The sequence below is a fragment of the Phoca vitulina genome, unplaced genomic scaffold, assembly GCF_004348235.1.
Source record: "Phoca vitulina isolate PV1807 unplaced genomic scaffold, GSC_HSeal_1.0 scaffold10, whole genome shotgun sequence".
NCBI lineage: Eukaryota > Metazoa > Chordata > Mammalia > Carnivora > Phocidae > Phoca > Phoca vitulina.
The window spans coordinates 39991469-40012755 of NW_022589713.1; the positions used below are offsets into that span (position 1 = coordinate 39991469).

A 21287-nucleotide genomic window follows, 5' to 3' on the forward strand; every position below is an offset into this window, starting at 1 on the left:
ACGTTGATAACAAATCAGAATCTGATAGAGTTAGACATTCATTCTCCTATCAATAACAGCCGATTGGGAAATTTTCTTCTCAGTTGGGTGCACCTAGAAGGTGCTCTTTCCTCCAGATAAGGGATGAACACAAGATTGGGAATAAACAAAATAAAGTTTGAAGCTGCCTCAACCAAGCTCGGACCATTAGTTAGCACCTGCTACACATACGTCCAGAGATGCCCTCGTTCCTCTCTCTTCAACCCTGATCCATAACTTATTTCTTACACCACCATATCTTTCCAATAATTCCCTGCCTACTTAAGGTAGCCAAAGGTGCCTTCCATTTCCAGCTATACCTGACAAATGGAAAGTCCCCGTTATCTATGAGTTGATAACACACACCATACTGTACTCTTGGCCAGGCTATGGTGCTGAAAGTCCAACCCGAGGGTTATAGGCAACATGCCTTAAGGCAAGAGCAGTATACCAGACTTAACCAGCCCTGCTATGACCCCAGCCAATACTGTTTTGGGAAAAAGAACATCACCTCGACTCTTGGTTCTCACGTCTCAGCAGCAGTCTCAAGTATCGGTAAGGTTGTGAATCAGCTAGGGCGCTTGTTCAAAACAGATTCTCAGACCCTGTGCTCAGAATGCCCAGAGTCTGATATAGTTGCCATAGAAAAGGCTGGAGAACTGGCATTTTATGAAGTATCTCAGGTGATTCTGAAATAAGTAGTGCATGGTGTACTTTTGAAAAACTCTGATCTAAAGTGGCCATAGCCCAATCATCATCTCCAGTAATCTGTTTTGGTTAAACATGGGATAAACCTTCCAGAACAGGCTTTAGTCTAGCTATTGTCACATAGACAAAATTTTCTCCACTACACACTTGTCATAGACAATCACAGGACTTGTATTCAGTGACCAGGTGACTTGGGAAATTATGATGGGGGCTTACAAGTTAGATACACAGGAGAGAGAAGTTATTTAGGAAAGATTATAGGTCATGCCTACCCACTCAGTAGCTTCCTCATTTGATTCTTAGCAGTGACAGTATTTGAAATAAATTCCATTTTTCCACACAAACACAGTTTGTAGGTAATAACCAATGTTATAATAGTTCTCAGGAGCCATCAGAATTATACTCCAGTATCACTATAAATTTTCCAAGTATTTCAGAAAGATGAAACAGCTATCATCTTATATCTTAAAATCAAGACCAGTACTATATAGAGTTCTGATTCTAGTGGATTTTAAATCACAAGTGAATGCCCAGAAACATTTCCAGCTCAATAAGATAAGTCCTTTAACCTTTGAAATTTGGAACGAGCTTATTGGATGTGACAAAAAAAAGAAAAAAAAAGAAAAGAAAAAGAGCCAAAAATCTTCAAAATACAGAGTAGTTCAAAATGGAGTACTATTTAATTCAACTCAATTTCTGCAAACATTTATCATGAGACTACAATAGTCTATATACAAATTCACACAATTTATACTTGGATTTCTGATATAATTGATTTGCTTTCTCTAGGAAAGAAATGTACTGGCCTTCGAAATTCTTTACTCATTTAATGTGAATAAATCTTTTCAAAAAAGTAACTATGGTTGATTAGAAAGTAGAAGAAAATATAGTTATTATCTGTCATTGGGTTTTAGGGATTCATGTCTTTATATCAATAACGATTTTCTTCCAGATACCATTTATGTTAGTTATCAATTTACTGTCGCTCCGCTCAAATCCACACTTTGTATCCTATCAAAATGGAAGTGGACTCTATCAATATTTCTCCTTGCCATCTGGTCCAATCTTAGACTTTATCAGCAGAGGGTGCTGGAGGGACACTGAGAAGGAAGAGGTATCTCTTCCGGGTTCTGGTGTGCTAACCTCATGGATCTCCTCCAGTGTGTGTGGCTTTTTCAGCAGCACTGTTTCCCAGCCACAAGTGGACCCCCTGTAGCTTCCCCCAGGGCCACCCCCTCAGATGGCTTCACAGCAGACTGATAGGTGCCCTAAATGGCTTTTTCTAGCACACTGCCCTCAAGTGGTGCCAGCAAGGCACCTTGCTTCAGATGGCTTTTCTGGCCGCCCTGTGTGTAGCTTGAGTGCGTTTCAAGACGCATCTCTGAAAATGACTTCCTCTAGCATTCCGGAAGATGGATTCCTGGCAAAACCCAGTAGCGGGACATCTCCGTGAATTCTCTGCCATCCACTGAGCCACACTGTGCCCTCTCCAACTACGACCGGATCTCAGCCCTGGGAGGGAGTGCCCTCTTCCCCCGGTGCTCTATCCCAGTTCTAGGAGTGGTGGCTGTTTTCTACATTTGCTATTTCTGTATTTTTTAGGGTTCTCTTTTTCCCTTATGAGGCAATCCCCTGTTAATAATTCTTCTTCTTCTTTTTTTTTTTTAATATGAAATGCCTTACAAATTTGTGTGTTATCCTTGCACAGGGGTGATGCTAATTGTCTCTGTATCATTCCAATTTCAGGATATGTGCTGCTGAAGCAAACACAATAATTCTTTATACTGCACTTTCCCCACTTCAAATTACTGTGCAGTTTTTGTCTTCTTATTCGACCCTGACTAATACATTACTAATACATACTCATTACTTTTCATTTGCATGGCAACATCATAAATCATTTTGCAGTAGTTTTTACTTGCTACTGTATCTGCTCTGTATTTCATAAGTTAGGACCTAGACCTTTTAAATCACCTTTTAAATTTGTTTTCTTTAGTTTCTGTTTTGATATTTTTGAAATGACATATCTATGATTCCTTTTGCCCAGTCTCTTTGAGAATGGTGTGGCTTCAGGTCTGTGGCATTTGAAAACTGGTGAAGTCCTTTTGTTTTTTTGTTTTTTAGGATTTTATTTATTTATTTGACAGAGAGAGAGAGAGCACAAGCAGGGGGAGCAGCAGAGGGAGAGGGAGAAGCAGGCTTCCCGCTGAGCAGGGAGCCCAACGAGGGGTTCCATCCCAGGACCCTGGGATCATGACCTGAGCCACCCAGGCAACCCAGTGCAGTCCTTTTGACACATCATCTGATTGGAGGAAATTTGATCTCCCATTTGGTAGAATACCTTTACTGTCATTATTTCCAAAATTATTAAGATTTGGAAAAAATATCCCTTTGAATATTCACAAGGAACATATTTGAGTTTTCCCTGTCTCTTTGCCTGTGTAGCTTGCATTTGATACAGGGACTTTCTTCAAGAAACTTCAAAGCACTAATGAGTATTTTCAGAGTAGAACTGCTCACATGCCATTTCATTCCCCCTGTATAGGAAAGCCTGACCTCTCGGGTGTCTTAGGAACACTTTAGTCTATGTACTCTAAATCACAAAATTGAGAAGGTATAAGAAGAAATCCAAGTGTCTAGAGAAGACAAATGATAGTGAAGGGTACAAAAACACCTGTAGCCATGAAAGCATTGTCACAATCTTTAAAAATTCATGGAAAAGTATAGATGTGTCACTAAAGAAAAGATGGACACATTCTATCCTGGTTTTCAAAGAGAAAAAAAAAACCAGATATAGTCTAAGAAATAAAGCAGGTAACTTTGATGTCAATTCCAGCAAGTATTATTGAGCAAACGATATGAGACCCCTTGGGGAAATACATCAAAGGTCACCAAGATGTAGCTGGCATTCTCTAAAACCGAGTCACATTAAAAGAAATTCATCTCCTTTGCTTACAACATCTTTAGATCACAAAAAATAATAATAATAAAAGACAAAGCTAGCACTAGGCATTTTAATAAGTAGAAATGCAGAATCTGGCAGGTAGAGTGAAATAATAAGTATAGAATGGAGAAAGGGGGCTTGGTGGATTTTAACTGACTTCAAGCTTTTCGATTTTAAATATCTGATTAGACTACTAAAAAATTTCAAAGGCAGCATGAGTAGCACAAAAAGCCTGGGTTTTGCAGTCACATGGATGTGGTTTGTATCCCAACTTCACCAGGTTTTTGCTTGGACAAGTGTTGAATACTTTAATCTTCAGCTTCCTAATCTATGAAACGGAGATCATATTGTCTACCCCACAGAGGTGGTTTGATGAGCAGAGATTATTTCCAATATTTACCACTGTATCTGGCATACAGCAGCCTCTCTATTAGCGCAGTGACTATTATCTGGAGCTATTTTGGTAGAAAGAGATGTCCTTTTCAAGTGGATGAATAGCCCCATTAAAATCTGTACTAGGTGAGACACATCACTATTTTTGCATACAGTATTTGGGGGGGAATGTTAAAGAATTATAGCCTACCCATGGAAAGGTAACTGAAACGTTCAATTCAATAAGCAGGATTTTCTGTGTTCTAGATACTGGACCAGACATTGCGATTAGAAAAATGGCTTACACTGTATGCTTATCTCTGGGAACTCGGCGACTAGTAATGGAAATAGGTATAGGCAATTAAACTGCAATGGAATGAGAATTACAAAAGAAGAATTTTCTCATAATACAAGAAACATTTCTGGCAACAGGAACAGTGCATGTGTAAAAGCCCATATATTCAGGGGCACGGCAAGAACTTGGAATGAATAGAGGACAAGGTGAACTGAAAAGAAGAGAAGATGGACATGGGAATGAGAGTCACTTCACGAAGGGCTTCCTCATCTGCCATGCTTGGGAGTTTGGGCCTGATTCTAGAGGCAATGTGGAATCATGGGAGAGTTTCCATCTAGGGAGCAGATTTCATTTTAGGAAGGCCACAGGGTGGCTGCCGTGGGGAGATGCACTGGAGAGGCATCTGAGACTGGAAGGGGATGAGTTACAAGACAGGGCAAACCTGAGGAGTGAGAGGAGCCTGAACTGAGGCAGTGGCTTCAGGGGTGGAGGAAAGTGCCCAAGATACATTTAAGAGAAGGGGAAGGGAGATAGTGAAGACAACATCAAGATTTTTGTTTGGATCATAGTTCTAATGACCGAAAGAAGAATACAGAATTTGGGAAAAGAGAATGGCTACACTTCAGCTTTAGAAATGTTGAATTTGAGGGGCGTCTGGGTGGCGCAGTTGGTCGAGTGTCCGAATCTTGGTTTCGGCTCAGGTCATGATCTCAGGGTCGTGAGATGGAGCCCCATGTCAGGCCGCCCTAAGCGTGGAGTCTGCTTGAGATTCTCTCTCCCTCTGCCCTTCCCCCACCTCTAAAATAAATGATAAAAAAAAAAAGAAAAAAATACTGAATTTGAGGTTCCTGTGGGAGTCTAACTGAAAATTTCAGGACATACCTATGTACAAAGGACTAGAGTTTAGGAGACAAGACAAGGATAGAGACATCAGTGAAGCCAATGATACCAAAGTTCTAGAAATGGATTAAACATATCAGGGAGAGTATGTGGACACAATGAAGAACTAAAGGCAGAAGCGAGGAAAGTAATACTTAATGGGCTACGCAGATGAAGAGACCTCCTTCACATAGAGACTGAGAAGAAGAAGTCACATGGAAAGGAGAAAAACTGGGCGAGAAATTCAAAGAAACCAAAACAGAAGAGCATTTCAAGAGGGAGGGAGTGGATAATGGTGTAAAATGCTATAGAAGTCCAACAAGATGAAGATTTAAGAATATGCATTGGGTTTTGCAATTAGAAGGGTGCTGTGATCTAATAAAACTAGATAAAAAGATAACTATAAATTGCAATATGCTTGATACATATGAATAGTAGGGGTCAATAAGTAATACAACATGGATAATTAGAGCTCCGGGGAAGAGGACTAGGCTGTGAATTATCTGACACAGGAAGTGTTCAGGAAGAGGTTGACTTCCTGTTATGGTTACTGTCAAGAGAGGTTTCCTGCCTTGAGCAGGAAGGTGACTAGATGTCCTTGAAGATCCTTGATAACCTGGCAAGTCTATGAAACCTAAATAACTCTTCCTAATGTAGAACTCAGGAAGAGAAAACAAAAACTTGAATAATTAAGACTCTCCCGAGAGATCAAAATAAAATATGTGAATGATAGTATACAAATGAATATACCTCTAGGAAAACATCTGTTAGATCTTAGTTCCCACACAGAAAAACAGAGAGATGATATTCAGGGCCCTATGAATAATGCAGAATTCATTTGAAATGATAACTTTCAATCATCTTCAAGAAGATATGCATTATTTTTGCTCTTTTCAGGATAAGATACTGTTTTGTTGTGTTCATTTCCTGTTTTCAATATTCCACTTAACATTCTATCTGCTAAAAAGTGAATGAATATATATATTCTTTATATATATAATATAAATAAAATTTTACATGTACAAAAATATAGAAATATATGTATATATAATTATAGACTTTCATTTTTCCTAAACTGAAAGGCTCAGTTTCACAGACTATAATCAAATCTCTCTTACGTATGCATTAGAGTTATATTTAATCAATCCAAAGTAAGCATTTGTTAACAAAAAGGATAAATGCCTTGACACTTATATATAAGATTCAAGGTCTAAATTTACATTATTTCTCCAAATGGAGCACAGAGAAGAGAGGCAAATGCAGATCACATACAAAAACTCCTGTAAGTAGGAATTCTGGAGTACCATTGAGAAAGCCACCTTCACTGCTTTGGGGCCATCTGGCTCCCATAGATAAAATATCCAGGACAGAAGGCTGCCTAACGATGAAAACCACCTTAACTTGCATAACAAGGATGTCAATGTTTGCAATTCCCTAAAGATGATGGTGCGAGTTTCCTCCCTTCATTTTTAAGCTTTTAGGAAGAATATATAAATAACTTCTAAAACAGTTCATCTTTTTTTCATCACTTTTTCTTTCAGCTCTATCAAAAGATTGCAGTTCCAAGGTGTACAGCACTTTCCATAAGCACCATGGCTCCCACAGCCAGAGAAATAAAGAAGGCAATTCGGACTTGTAAAAACAGAGGGAAACTCAACCTCAGGGAAATAAAGAAGGCAACTCAAACTCAAGAAAATTTAAAAAGTCACTCAGACTCAAACTCCAGGCAATCCTATAGCTGTTGTTTTACCCCTACATGCTGAAGCGTGCAGCTCTTAAAAATACACACGTTTTCGGGGCGCCTGGGTGGCTCAGTTGGTTAAGCGACTGCCTTCGGCTCAGGTCATGATCCTGGAGTCCCGGGATCGAGTCCCGCATCGGGCTCCCTGCTCGGCAGGGAGTCTGCTTCTCCCTCTGACCCTCCTCCCTCTCATGCTCTCTGTCTCTCATTCTCTCTCTCTCAAATAAATAAATAAAATCTTAAAAAAAAAAATACACACGTTTTCTTGGGTAGTCATAATGCCGTTGTCATACCTAACAAAATTATCAGTAATTCCCAACAGCCAGTTTCACTATAGAAATTTCCCAACTATTTCAAAATCTACTTTTTACAATTGTTCAAACTAGGATTCCAATAGCTCCATGTGTTGCATGTGGTTAGTGGGCCTCTTCTGTCTCTTTGAACCCAGAGTGATCATCACTCCCCCCTCCTTAATTTTTCTTCACACCACTGACCTGTTGAAGAAACCAGGTCAGCTGTCCTGCAGAATGTCCTACACTCTAAATTCATCTTTTTCCTTCTTTGGGGTGTTACCAGAAAGTCACTTAAATATGGATTCTCTTGTTATCTTTGCAAGTTCCTTCATGTCCCTATTTTTCAGGAACTTTGGACTCTTTTGTAGATAGTGGTGGAAGGACCGTCATCATATCTCACCTGGGCCACAGCAACAGCATCCCAATTGGTTTAATTTACCCTTTCCTTGGCCTCCCTTTACCTCCTCCCACCCCATTCCTCTCTTCCCAGGCATCTTTAGCATGATCTTTTAAAATGGAATTCAGGGGGTGCCTGGGTGGCTCAGACAGTTAAGCATCCAACTCTTGAGTCTCAGGGTCCTGAGATCAAGGCCCGTGTTGGGCTCCACAGTGGGCATGGAACCTACATAAGATTCTCTCTCTGCCCCTTCTCTCACTCTCTCCCTCTTAAAAAATAAAAAAATAAAAAAAAGAGTTTTAAAATAAATAAATAAATAAATAAAAGAAATTCAGACTCCTGTCTGCATAAAACTTCTCCAATGATTACACTTGGAATAAGAGCCAAAACCAGGACCTACCCGACTCCACCTGCTCTGGTCTTTGCCCACCTCTCCGCCTGCATCACCACTTGCACCCCTGCCCCTTGCCTAATATATCTTCTTCTGGTTCCTCAAACAGACAGAACTCTTTTCAGCTGGAAGCCCCATAGAACTCTTTTCAGCTGGAAGCCTTTGTAGTTGTTTATTGATCCTATCTAGAACACCTTTCCCTCAGATATCCGCATGGCATGTTGTTTACCATCAATCAGGTCTCACCTCAAAGACAACCTCAGAGGGCCCTACCTGGACACCCCAAATGAAACAGGCCACCCGCCCACCACCCACATCATCATTCCAGCATTCCACCCTTATTTTTATTATAGAACTTGCCACATCTGTAACTCTTTATTTGTATACTAGGTTCTCTCTCATGAACCTGCTTTATTGTTTTCTTAACACATCTCACTACCTGATGTTTGCTAGGTATTAATTTGCTTCTTTACTGCCTGTCACTTGCCATTTGAGGATAAGCACCACCAGAGCGGGGAATTTCCTTGTCTTACACCTGAAGTGCCTAGAACTGTACCTGGCACATAGTAATTGCTCAATAAACCTTGCTGCATAAAAGAATGCCAAAAGTTAGCCAGATTGCTTACATATGAAAAGATTCCCAGGTTGTAATCTCTAGGTGATTTTTACATTAGGTTAAAAATTGCTATATAATATATGCTATAAGAAGATCTAAGAGAACATCCCACACTTCATATTTCTTAAAAATCAGAATTAAATAAGATTCTTCATAATTTCTAACCATATATTTTAGGGAAAAAACCCAGGTTTTTCCCTCTATCTTTGCAACTATTTTGTGTCTTATACATAGCAAACAGTCCAACCACAAAATGACTTATTTTCCCATTGCTCCAAAGCTAATATGCTCTCCTTACTTTATAAAAAGAGAAAACTCTATGCATCATCGTACATTCACTTAATTGATTTTTCATATGCAGGCACCACTATGGCACAGAATATTCACAGTACAATCATCATGCAATTTATATATTTATTCAGTATTATCCTTGGTAATTATTATTGAGCACTTTAATTTTCAATACTTAAAGGCAAGTGTGTTCTTTGCAAATCCAACAAAGGCAAAATACTCACTAATGGAGTAAATTAACATAATGGACTCCATGAATTAAGCTAATGACTTGTTTCTAAGTCTGCAACACAAAAACCAATGAAATATAACAGATTAGAAAATTGCCACCTTCATCACTGTTGACTGACAAAATCACGAGCACAATTCCATAATCACTTACTTCCAGCAATAACTTGAATCCTTCTCTTTTCTTGATTTCTTCTACGAGGTACCTAAAAATGAAAGACACAATAGTATTTATAATCCAGCATCTAACAATTCCATGAACATGAGTGACACACAAAAACACCATTATTTCAAAATGCAGAGACAGGATTAGAAATACAGGCTTAGAAATAAAGAAGGGCAGGGGAAAAGGGATAAACATGGATTTAGACAGATATCCCTGAACCTACTGCAGACCCCTGGGGCCCGAGTAAAAAGATTCATCTTTTGGATGAGGTGACGTTTATCTCTCATATTAGCATCAGACTTTAACCCCAGTATGAAAACCACCTAGATTGGAGATACATCTCTGACCATGTGGGTTTCACATTCATATTCTAGATGGGGATTTAGCACAGTTACTTAAATTACCTAGCTGGCTTTTGGTGTAGAGTCCTACCTGTAAGCTCATTTAAGATCAAGGAAGCTCAACATCGTTTTTTCCAAGGCCAGGACAGAGGGAAAAAGGACTGATCATTAGTATCATGTTAAAAGTAAGTGGGCTGTAGCCACTGACAGAATGTCTAAGAAGTCCTCTCCAGTGTCAGGGAAAAAAAGAACTATCATGCCATAAGCAAAGGGCACGGATACAGGAGATGCAGAATATGACCAAAAAAAGGTGAAAATGACTTTGAGAACATAGAGTAAATCAACATGGATACCTCTTCCCTGGGATTGGTTATTGTCTATATAAAAAGAGGAGCCTTTCAAAATAATTGTCCTTAAAAACTAGTGATTTGATCATGAGACTTGAAAAGTTCATAACCCTTGACCCAGTATTTCAGATTTGGGGGCAAAATGTAAGGAAGTGATCAGGGGCATTGACAAAAATGTACTTGCCAGAATATTTATTGTGATTTTATATGTAACAGGAAAAGAAAAAAACAAACAAAAAACATAACACCCAGGAATGAAGATTGGCTTTGAAAATTATGGTCCATTCTTCATATGGAATTATGGTATAATTATCTGGAAGGGGCACCTAAGTGGCTCAGTTGGTGGAGCATCTGACTTTTGATTATAGCTTAGGTCATGATCTCAGGGTAGCAGGATCAAGCCCCGCGCCAGGCTCTACTCTCAGCACAGAGTCTACTTGAGATCCTTCTCTCTGTGTCTCCCTCTACCCCTCCTCCCTCTAAAAAAGAAAATAAAAATAAATCTTTTTAAAAAAGCAATTATATGGAATATGATCATATCACTAAACCACATATATTAAATTAATATTTAAAGACAACAAAAATGTTTCTTGGGCCTCAATTCCAAGAAAACTGAAATAACACAATCTGCTTTTCTAATCTCAAACACTGTTTCAAAAGAATTAAGTAAAACCATGCATATATGTAATTTTACCTAAATTTATGTGTACACATATGTGCATGTATTTCACACAAAATAACCAGAAACAAGGTTAAAAATCCAGAAATTGGCAAATGGTAAAATAAAATGTATTATAGCAACACAACATAATATGACATACCTATTAAAAAAACTGAATTACATCTACTTCAATTAAACCACAGGGATGCTCGTGATGTATTAGCAAGAGATGAAAGCAAGGTACTGAGAAATGTCAATAATATGATTTCTCTTTTTAAGAAATTATCAAAAAGAAAGCAGAAGTAATTCCTATCCCTATATCCATATATATATATATATTTTTTTTTTTTTTCACAGAATAAAGAATGGAAGGGTACACAATAAATTGTTAGTGTTTACCTGGGGGAGGAACAAACAGAATGCAATGGGGTAGTTACTAATTCTCTTTTTATATTTCTTTGCAAAGTTTCATAAATGTGGTTACTTGTGTACTTTTTGAAAGGGAACTTAAAAAAGAAAAATGTAAAGCACAAACATAATAGACAGATACAATCTCTATTGGTAAAAGGAAAGCTTGTGAACCATACTTTTTTCAGCTTCTCAGACACAAATGTATATAGGAAATCTGTGAACTCCAAAGCAATACTACACTTCATCCTGAGGAAGCCTACACTAATCCTGGACACCACGACGCTATGGAAAAGCTTTGCATCTCCAGAAATCCTGGGACTGATTCTAGAAGATTCTAAGTGCACAGCTCATCAACTTTGTGACTCTAGGCAAGTTCCTTAGCTTCCCCAGCCTGCCTCAGTTTCCTCCTGTCTGCAATGGAGATGTGGGACTAGGTGGGTAAAATCCTTCCCTAACAGATGATGACTGTAGGAAACTTACACGAAAGTCTCAATTTAAGCTATTTCTATCAAACTGGCTAAAACTGCTCCCAAGAGAAAGGTGTCCTAAAACAGAGCTGGATCATTTCAGTTAAAACTCTGCTTTTTGCTAACCACGGGGACCTGGGCTTTGTGTCAGGGCCACTGTCCCCACTGTAGCCACTCTCAGAGCCCAGAGTGTTAACACTCCAACTGAGTTGAGAGTAGATGTGATTTGGGTGAAGGGTTGCTATTATAACCATAATAAGAGGCTCACACGGGAGTCCCCCAACTATGCTCTATGCCAACTCATGTTCATAGGTCTCCCACATAAAAGAGTTCAATTGCCAAATAAATGTGAGCTATGCTAGGCATGCCAATTAGATTACTTTTGTCTACAATTGGAAGGGCACTTGGCTTAATTCATAAGGACATTTATTGAACTGGTCGGATGGTTCAATGCTGTCATCAAGAACCAGGCATTTTCTATCATTTCAAGATGTGTGCCATACTCCATGCATCACGGCCTTCCACGAGTGTCCAAGAAGGAGGAGAGGGGGCTGGAGCAAAAGCATTTCCTCTTCCTTTCTCTCTACTGAGGTAAGAATATTTTCCCCAGAAGCCTTCAAAGAATTCTTCCTCTATCTTCTTGACTGGGGCTGAGTCATATATTTACCCCTAAACTCACTACAGGCAATGGAGATTGGCTTAGACCAATGTTCCCAGCTACACTATTGCCACCTAAATAAAATCAAGGTTCTCTTAGCAAGAAAAAGAGGGAGAATGGTTGTTGGCTGAACAATAAACAGTATCTGCATGTTAAAAATATTAAAAACAAAGTTAAAAAGGTTTCCATATTACAGGCCCCCTCAGGAACACTGTATCTCCGAGAGAGGAATAACAGAGTAGTTAGCCTTTCCAAACATATTTGACCATGGAAACATTTTTTGGAAGAACATTCATTAAGATCTTCTGGAAGTCTATTATCCCACAGAGGGCAGTTTCAGAGATGCTAGTTGGGAGAAGTGCTTCTTCAATAGGGTATCTTCCCCTCTTCTTAAATAAAAGTTTAAGTGAAAGGAATTTGGGGGAAGGAATCCAAATAAGGTTTGAGTCACTTCTGCCTGCATTCATAGGGATGATTTTTTCCTCACAATTTTTCTTTTCAATACATGGAAGCCGACTAAAGATAAAATACATTTCAGGGAAAAAAAAAAAACAAACCCAACTCTTCTTATCTGATGCAAACCAGAAAAGGATGTACATTGAGTTTGGGGATATAATGCAGGAACCAGAAACCACTTCTACCAAAAGGCATCCAGGTAAATGGGTTCAAAAAATAACAATAGCTTATAATACTCATCAGTGTGCTTCCTGCTAAGCTTAGCAAAAAGAGAGAAGGGAGGGAAAAAAATTACACACTAGCAAGAATTTTCACCAATCCTACCGGGTTAAAAAAACAAAAAACAAAAAACCCATTGTATGAAGATTCTGGCTTGATTTTGAAGCAGACATTAATGATAGTCCTGCTCCCAAACACTTCTCCTTCCTTTGCTTACAAATATGCTTCCAACCCTGAAGACCTTCAATTCTCCTGTTTGTTAAATGATTATGTCTGATGTTTTTGCCTTTAACTTGCCCTTTTGCAGGACGTTCTTTGCTTTCTGGAAGCAGCCTTTCAGTCCCTTTCTCAGCTACTCCAGGGTCTCCCTTGGAACACTCTGGACCAACTTTCTCTCCCAGCCTCACCTCCTCATTTGAAATTGTTTTCTGATGCATGGAGTCTCCCAGAACTCCTGAGAGGTTTCTCCATCTGTTTTCTGTGTGCTCTGCATATATTAGAACATATCGCATGACTTGTGTGATCCAGCACAGACACCTACATGCTACGGTCTCCTGCAATTGTGATTTTTGAAAAATTACCAATATAAAGAAAAACAAAAACACTGACCCTTCTGTAGCCCTGTAGACTCCCCCCTCTCTCATCACCTAGAGAAATACACTAGCTCAGAAGTGCCATTGAGTATCTGCTCACCTTTTCCATGCTGAAAACAATAAATCCCCCAGTATTCATGCAAGTCAGTGAAATGAATGCCATCTGAGAGATTACAGAGATTGTGTGTCAAGGGACTAGAAAAATGATACACTGGAGATCTAATGAAGTAGCCGAATGGGAATTCTTGAGCTGTTTGTTGCTGTTGAAAAGATTTACACACATGACTTTTCTCTGCTTGCTTTAAAAAATTACCTCTGACTGAATATCCATTTAACCCGAGGGCCATAGCGGAGGCCTAGAAGGTGCCCCCAGCAACAGGTAGCCCTGGGCATTGGGAAACATTTTCAACTTTCCTAGACAGATATCAGGGATACACAATCACCTGCCTGGTACCAGTGGTGGTGGTTTTAAATCCCAGCCCTCTGCATTTCAGTTACACTTCATAATTGCATGCTGCTTTAGGTTCCCGATGTCACTGGTTTTCAAACAACCCAAGGAGAAAGCAAGTTTTTAGTCATTAATATTTCTCCAGATAAGAGATCTCTTGGTGATTGGAATGACGAGGGTCAAATGGAAATTAGTAAAGGCCTTAGAGATCTTCCAGGCACTAATTTTTTCCCTTTTTCCTAGATTCTGACAACTCATTAAATAGGAATCTTTGTCCTCTAATGTCTGCTTTTGCTTTCCCAAGGGAAGAGAGAGCAAACTATCTGATCAGGGGGATGGCAGCCCATTGTTCCATCAAACTCCAGTCCTTCAATTTTAAGGTCAACATACAAATTTCAAACTAAGCTCCATTTAGACTCAGGAACATGGAAATATTGTTTCTGTGGAGTCAGAGCAATCTTTCCTGCAATGTCAGGGGGGAAGAGTTACCCAGCCTTCCCAGTATTTGAGAGATCTTGACAGAGGGTCTAGGGAAATGGGTGTCTTGGCTGTATCAGGCTGCTGGTAATCGGTGTGCAGCCCAAATACTAACACAACCCTCATTTGCAGCTTTACTTTGCTAATTCTTATCTACTGAAGGGAATTATACTCCTTGGAACAAAACAACATTAATTCTGAAATTATAGACATTATGCCAGCTAGAGCCTTCTGGACACAGATGAGAATCGTTTTTAAAAGCAGTGGCCTAGGGTCAGTGAGCTTGATGAGAAATGGAGTTTGAACTCTCAAGAGTCAGTGGTTTCTACTGATTACATTGGCTCACTTAAGCAATGGTGTTTCAGAGCGAATATGGACTGGCTAGTGAGAGCCCACTGTTAAATATTTAGGAATTTTGCAAATCACAACTGTTGACAGCTTGCAATTTTACACAATGGGAATATTTACACCGTGGGGATTGATAGGCATTACCAACTGGGGCTTTTGTTTCTTCCTCCTGAGAGCCAGTTTACTAGGACACTACTGTACATGGGCTCCAACAGAAGAGATCCCAGCTCTAAGAAAAGGTTTCTCCTTTCCTAAAGAGCAGAACCACAAACCAATTAACCAATCTGAAAATATATAAAATCACAAAAATAAAGACTTATGTTGCCAAGTTGATGTAATTCTTAATCCTAGAGAAATTTTCTCCAAGTTTATAATTTCATATTCATTCCAAGTGACATGTCTAAGAGGGTTCAGCCAAAAGTAAAATAAAAATAGGGGCACCTGGGAGGCTCAGTCAGTTAAGCGCCTGACTCTAGATTTTGGCTCATGTCACACTCTCAGGGTTGTGAGCCTGAGCCCCACATCAGGCTCTGCACTGGGCAATGAAGCCTGCTTAAAATTCTCTCTCTCCCCTTCCCTCTGCTCCACTCCTCCTGCTCTCTGTGTATGTTTCTCTCTCTCAAAAAAAGAAAAGAAAAGAAAGAAAAAAGAAAAGAAAAATAAAAGGACTCAGCATTTACTTGGCATTGGGGGTAGGAGAACAAGATGACTTTTGCCCACCCCAAGAAGAGAGGGTTGGATATATGAAAACTGGAAAGTTAAGGCAAAGAAACTATGATGAATAACAGCGTGAAAGAGGAGGATTATTTTTCAAATATTTAGATATAGGTCACAGAGTCTGCAGTGATGCTCGCTGAAATGTTAATTCAATTCAATTCAACTTGACAAACATTTACAAACAATAAGTGTTTGTTGAATTGAATTGAAGTGTTAACATTTATTCTCCTGTGATATTTCTCTGCAAAAATTAGAAAGTATCCTTAGACTATAAATTAAATTCTACCCTGAGATGAATGTTAACTTTATAACAAATATGATCATCAAATATTTATATCTAGCCTTCTTTCAAGACACCTGTCAATGAATTACTTAGCAGCTTAGACAAAACAATGCAGAGATTCTGCCACACTTAAGTAGTATGAGAAAATACAAAAAAAAAGGAAACAGAGCTTTCTGAACTTCTATTTTAATTGAACAGAAACTATGAATAATTATGGTGGACAGTGTCATTTTTTTTCACCATTGGGTAATTATCTCCCTAATTCTGATGGAGGTACATTAACCCTACTTCTAATAAAAGCATATTCCTCACCTAGTTTCAGCATATTTTCTATAGGAGGAATTGACGTTGCCCAATGCCAAGGGAGGGCATGTGACTCAGCATGACCAGTGAGAGGATCACATTTTCCCTGGCAACAGTGACTGATGACAGATGGACATTTGCCTCATTCAGATATGAAAACTTTCTTTAGGATTGTTGAGAGAGGAGCACACTCTCATTTGGACCTTGAACTTGAACCTGGGATGATAGAGGATAGAGATCTGACACTCCCAGCAGCCATCTTCCTCCATAGGAATAAACCAACATAAAAGAGAGCAACCCTGAAAGATGGAAAAAGATTGAGGCCTGATGATACGGTCTAAGCCCCTAAATGAAGTCATTCCAGAAGTCATCATTATACTAGCTTATAAGGAACATGGGGTAATAAATTACCTTTCTTTGTTTATAGTATCTTGAATTACGGTTTCTGTTGCTTGCCACCTAAAGAATCCTAAATGGTACAGTATTTATAGATTTTTTAAACTACTTAAGCCATAATCACTAGAATTGCTGACTTTTAGCAATCTTCTAAAAGTCTAAAGCCATCTTTTTACCAGTCCTTATATCCAAGCCATTATGAAAAAGAATAAAGGAGACCTCATTTGAAATGGACTTAGGAAGCCCTGAAGATGGAGCTTTTGTGACCTACAAACTCAACATCGATTGCAGACCTCAACAGGAAAAGGCATACCTTGCATTTTCCAACAGGAAGAAGCCTATTTGACTACCACAGCAAATGGGAAGAAGATTTTCTCGTCTAGCAAAAGCCCCAGCCAATGAGAAGCCATACTACCAGCCAGTGAGAAGCCATCCCTCTCTGTCTTGTCCAATGGTCTCATGTCTAAAGCAACCCCTCTCAACTTCCCCCTTTCCTCTATATAAGCGAACTCTTCTTTGTTCTCCAGACTTGCTTATGGTTTGCCATAGTTTGAATCTCCTGAACTGCAATTCCTCTGCCATTCCCAAATAAGCCCATTTTGCTGGTAAAAAACTGGCTGTTTCATTTTCAAGGTCAATACTATGTAACTTTGCAGTTCTTCCTGATAAAAGGCCCATTGTATTCCCTGCCTCTTGACATTGAGGTTAGCCATGTGATTTGCTTTGGCCGTTGGAATGCCAGTAGATACGATACAATCAGGACTTCAACATCGGCCTGCATAACGGGGCTTGCCTTCTTGGTCTTCTGTCATCTCCATCACAAGAACACACTCTGGCTCACCTGTTAATCCAAGGAAGATGCCAAGCATGTGGGAAGTAGACAGGGACCCTCCACCAACCCCTCCAGCCGCCATAGTATGTGATAAAGCCACTCCAGCCCACTTGCAGATGTCTGAGAATAAATAATTGCTGTTTTAAGACACTGAGTTTTCAGACAGTTGTTGCACGGAGCACTCATACAACTCCCAGTCAGGAAAGAGAAAACTGTCTTAAATCTCTAAGGAGAGACTTCAGGATTTTGCAAGTGCAATGTGAACAGGAAGTCTGAACGAGAGAGAATCCAAACCCGAGATCATAGTGGTCAAGCAGGTAAGAATAACCAAAACTCAGATGGCATGTAGCACAGGCCAGGCACTGTTTTAAGTGTTTGACATATATCAATTCATTTAATCCTCATGACAACTATTTGAACGACATAGCATTTTATCTCCATTTTACTGGGATGAAACTGAGGTACAGGGAGGTTCACAAACTTGCCCAAGTCACCTTGCTTGTAAATGCCAGAGCTGGGCTGTGAGTCTAGGTTGTCTGCGAAAAACAGGACGAGGTACAGGGAGTGTGGTCTCTAGACAGGCACCAGCATGTTCAGTGCTTTGTCACCAGGTGGGATTGAGAGCATTCTGATCCTTCGGGAGAAGCCAAAAATCCAGATTTTTGACAAATCTCCCTATTTTTAAGTATTTTACATCTTTAAATGTTTGTTTGTTTTTTTTTAACACCAAGAAGATTAAGCCTATGTAGTTCAGGCTCAAAAAATCACATTTAAAACTAAATCTGGCTGTGGCCTGCCCATGTGCACCCACTGATCCATGCTTAGCAGAAGAGTCTTGTTTGGTGGGCAAGTGTCCACCACCTGTATCTAAAGGCTTTTCTAATGTCTTGGAAAATGGCTTCAAAAGCTTTGTGTCTAATGTTACAATGAGACAAGTAGCCATAGCACTTCCACATTACCTTTACCTTCACGTCTTCCTTCCAGCCCCACATTCTCACAAACCTGCTATTCAGGTCTTTAAAGTCACCGTGATTTGGGCTTGGTGCTCCCTCTGCCTGTACCATTCTTCTCCCCTTTCTTCCCTGGGTCTTAGTTGAATGTCACTTCCTCCAGGGCTTCTGCCAATGCCCCTCAAGAATACTAAGGAACCCTCCTGAGTGCTCCTGGAGCATTATGTACCCACCTTTACCAAAAAGTAGGTTCACTTGTATTTTATCAGCTTTGTCACCTAAGTGTATCTCTTACTGGGCTGGGATCCGGGAGAGTGGGGGTAAGACTGCTCGGTTCACAGTTCCTAACATGTAGTAGGTACTGAGAAAATGGTCATTAGATGAAAAGAGAAATGCACAAAAGAAAGAACATGTATACAGACTTTGCAAATGTTATTTCCATCAAGTCTTTCTGTTATAGATGTACACACACACACGTACACACACATACACACACACAGGCAAGTACCTAGATAAAGCGAGTGCACGATTAACTCTTTCTTCAAGGCCTAATGTGCCCAGGGCCTTCCAAGTCATCCAGAACTTGAACGCATCTGGTCTCCTGCTGCATTGGATAGACTTGTCTCCTGTGTCGTAGCTGACATCATAGAACTTATCCTGCTGGAAGAGGTAAGATGCCTTGGCAGAGTAGCATTTCTTAAGAAGGTCCTTTTGAAAAGAAAGAGAAAAAAAGAAAGAAAGAAAGAAAGAAAGAAAGAAAGAAAGAAAGAAAGAAAGAAAGAAAGAAAGAAAGGCTGTAAGACTGTCCATCTTTAGCATACACTTGATTTCAAAAACACACACCCACAAACAAAACCTGTAGGATGTTCTACTACTTTGTGCCAAAGCACCTGCTCTCACTCTGACTTCCCTGCATGGGAAGCAATATGTGTATATTAACATTGAGACACAGGTTACCTATTTTGTTTGGGGGAAAAAAACCCTCTGAGTTGAGAATGCCAAGTGCATCTTCACAATCTTATTGATGAGTATTTGGAAGCTTGGAGGTGACCATGTCATCACCTGTACAGTATCAAAGTGGATCAATTTCTCAAGATGAAAAAAAATCTGTCTATAACTCACTCAAGGCTCCATATTGGAAAAAAAATATCTAACATACTATACATACTTTATATAATTTCATAGGCAAAAAACTAGTCATTTATAGCCCCTTCGTGGGCCCCACAATTGTCTCAGCATCTTCATTGCTACAGAATACCTAGTAAAACCCTCTGCTTCCCCAACAGAACCAAACTACCCAAAGTCCCTTAACCACTAGATCATGCCCCATGTGTATCTTTGCTCACACTACTTGCTTGACCTTACCTCTATTTTAATATAATATTTGACACATTCAAAAAATACATGCAGCATATTTACAAGTTCTGAAATTTACTAACACTGAACCTGGTCTTTCCTTGTTATCTAGGTCTGCCCTTCCTTTGGGTCCCATCTCAAGTATACTTTCCCTTCAGCTTCTTTCCTGCCCATCCCATTGGACTCACTTCTTCCTTTTATATTTGGCTGCATTTGCTGACTTTACTCCTTTCTGCCCCTACTCAATATGCAGTCTGCCAAGCAAGTTCTTGAGGGCAGAAATCATTTCCTACTCATGTCTGTATCCATAGAGCTTAACACTGTACTGGGCATAGAATACCCTCCCTCTAGCAATTAGGGTGATGATGCCACTCCCCATATTCCACACTTCCCTCACATTCCCCTGACACGTAGTACGAACAGAAGAAACACAGATATATGAACTTCTCATTTGGAGTATCTTCTAAATCTTAACGATACGAAAGGAAGACACAGAGAAACTCCCCAGTGGTCATAGAGGTCCTAGAAAGTGATCTCTTCTGAACAGAGAAAGTATTCAGTTGACTAATCAACTTGGTACATTCCAAACAAAAGCACGCATTTGCTGTCTTAATAGTAACATTGTCTTGTGTGGACACTAACCTGGATATAATGTGTGCCATTACCAGAAAGCGTGATTTTATGCTATGTAAAAAATTATAGACCATCTATAATCTAATCAAGAACTCCAAAACTACACTCATCCAGGATCCAAAATAAATGGTATAAAAATAATTAAAGGAATACTACTAAGTCTTCAGTCTTGCTCTGATGGATACTGTTGGTAGACACAGGGAAAGAATAGATTGCTCTGATCTGAACATTAAGATATAAAGAGCCCCTTACTCTTTAATCTTTACTTTCATTCTATCATCCATCCTCAGCTCTGATCAGAGCTGCCACCCGTGCATCTCCCTACCCTCAAAGGTCAGACAATTTGGTTATTGTATCCATAGCAACTGCAGCCTGACCATATATTATAACATTAAAAGGCCACTGCATACATTTTAAGGACAGAGCACACACACACACACACACACACACACACACTCTTGTACTTGCATCACAACTATAAATTTAATTTCATCAACCATGAAAGACTCAAAAAAAAAAATCCTCTAAGCAGATGAACTTTGGACATGTCTTGAGCAAGTTTCAGTGCCTCATGCAAGTGACTGAAAGGGAGAAGAGGCCCATCCATTATCAGGAGACAAATTGCATCATCATAGGCAAATGGAGAAGAGAAGAGCCAAAAAAGCATACAGCACAATGAGTGATTGTCCTCCAGTCATGACACCATTAATTTCATTACACTGAAAAATCCTCCTGCCTTGGGAAAGTTTCATAAAGAAGAGCCAGAGGCTTGGGATTTACTTTATCGAAAATAAATAAATGAAACTTTCACCACAAAGTTCCTGCTTTGCATTTTAGTTTGTATCTTTGTATTAAAATGGATGAGATGTCTTTGGTTTTAAGATACACTTCTACTAAGAGAAGATGTTCAGCTCTCCAGAGAAAAGAACATTTTGGAATAAGTAGAGTAAAAGTTAATGTTTTTGAAAACAATTAGTCATTATTGTACCATCAAAGAGAAGCACCCTGTTTATCTTGTTCATCTTTATAATCTTAATGCTAGCAGGACAATA

At 39.4% G+C, this 21287-nt stretch overlaps 1 protein-coding gene and 1 non-coding gene across 3 annotated transcripts in view; both read right to left on the reverse strand.

Annotated features, from left to right (window-relative positions):
- GADL1 (glutamate decarboxylase like 1) overlaps positions 1 to 21287 on the reverse strand; it is a 164427-nt gene that overhangs the window by 58578 nt on the left and 84562 nt on the right. For both annotated transcript variants that reach the window (XM_032408848.1, XM_032408847.1), the window contains 2 exons: positions 18755 to 18954; positions 9328 to 9379 (listed from right to left, as the gene is read on the reverse strand). In XM_032408848.1, coding sequence (XP_032264739.1) covers positions 9328 to 9379; positions 18755 to 18954 — 252 coding nt within the window. The remainder of the gene's footprint in view (positions 1 to 9327; positions 9380 to 18754; positions 18955 to 21287) is intronic.
- On the reverse strand, positions 2390 to 2496 carry LOC116635360. The gene has a single exon (XR_004300146.1). It is a non-coding gene; the product is annotated as a U6 spliceosomal RNA (small nuclear RNA).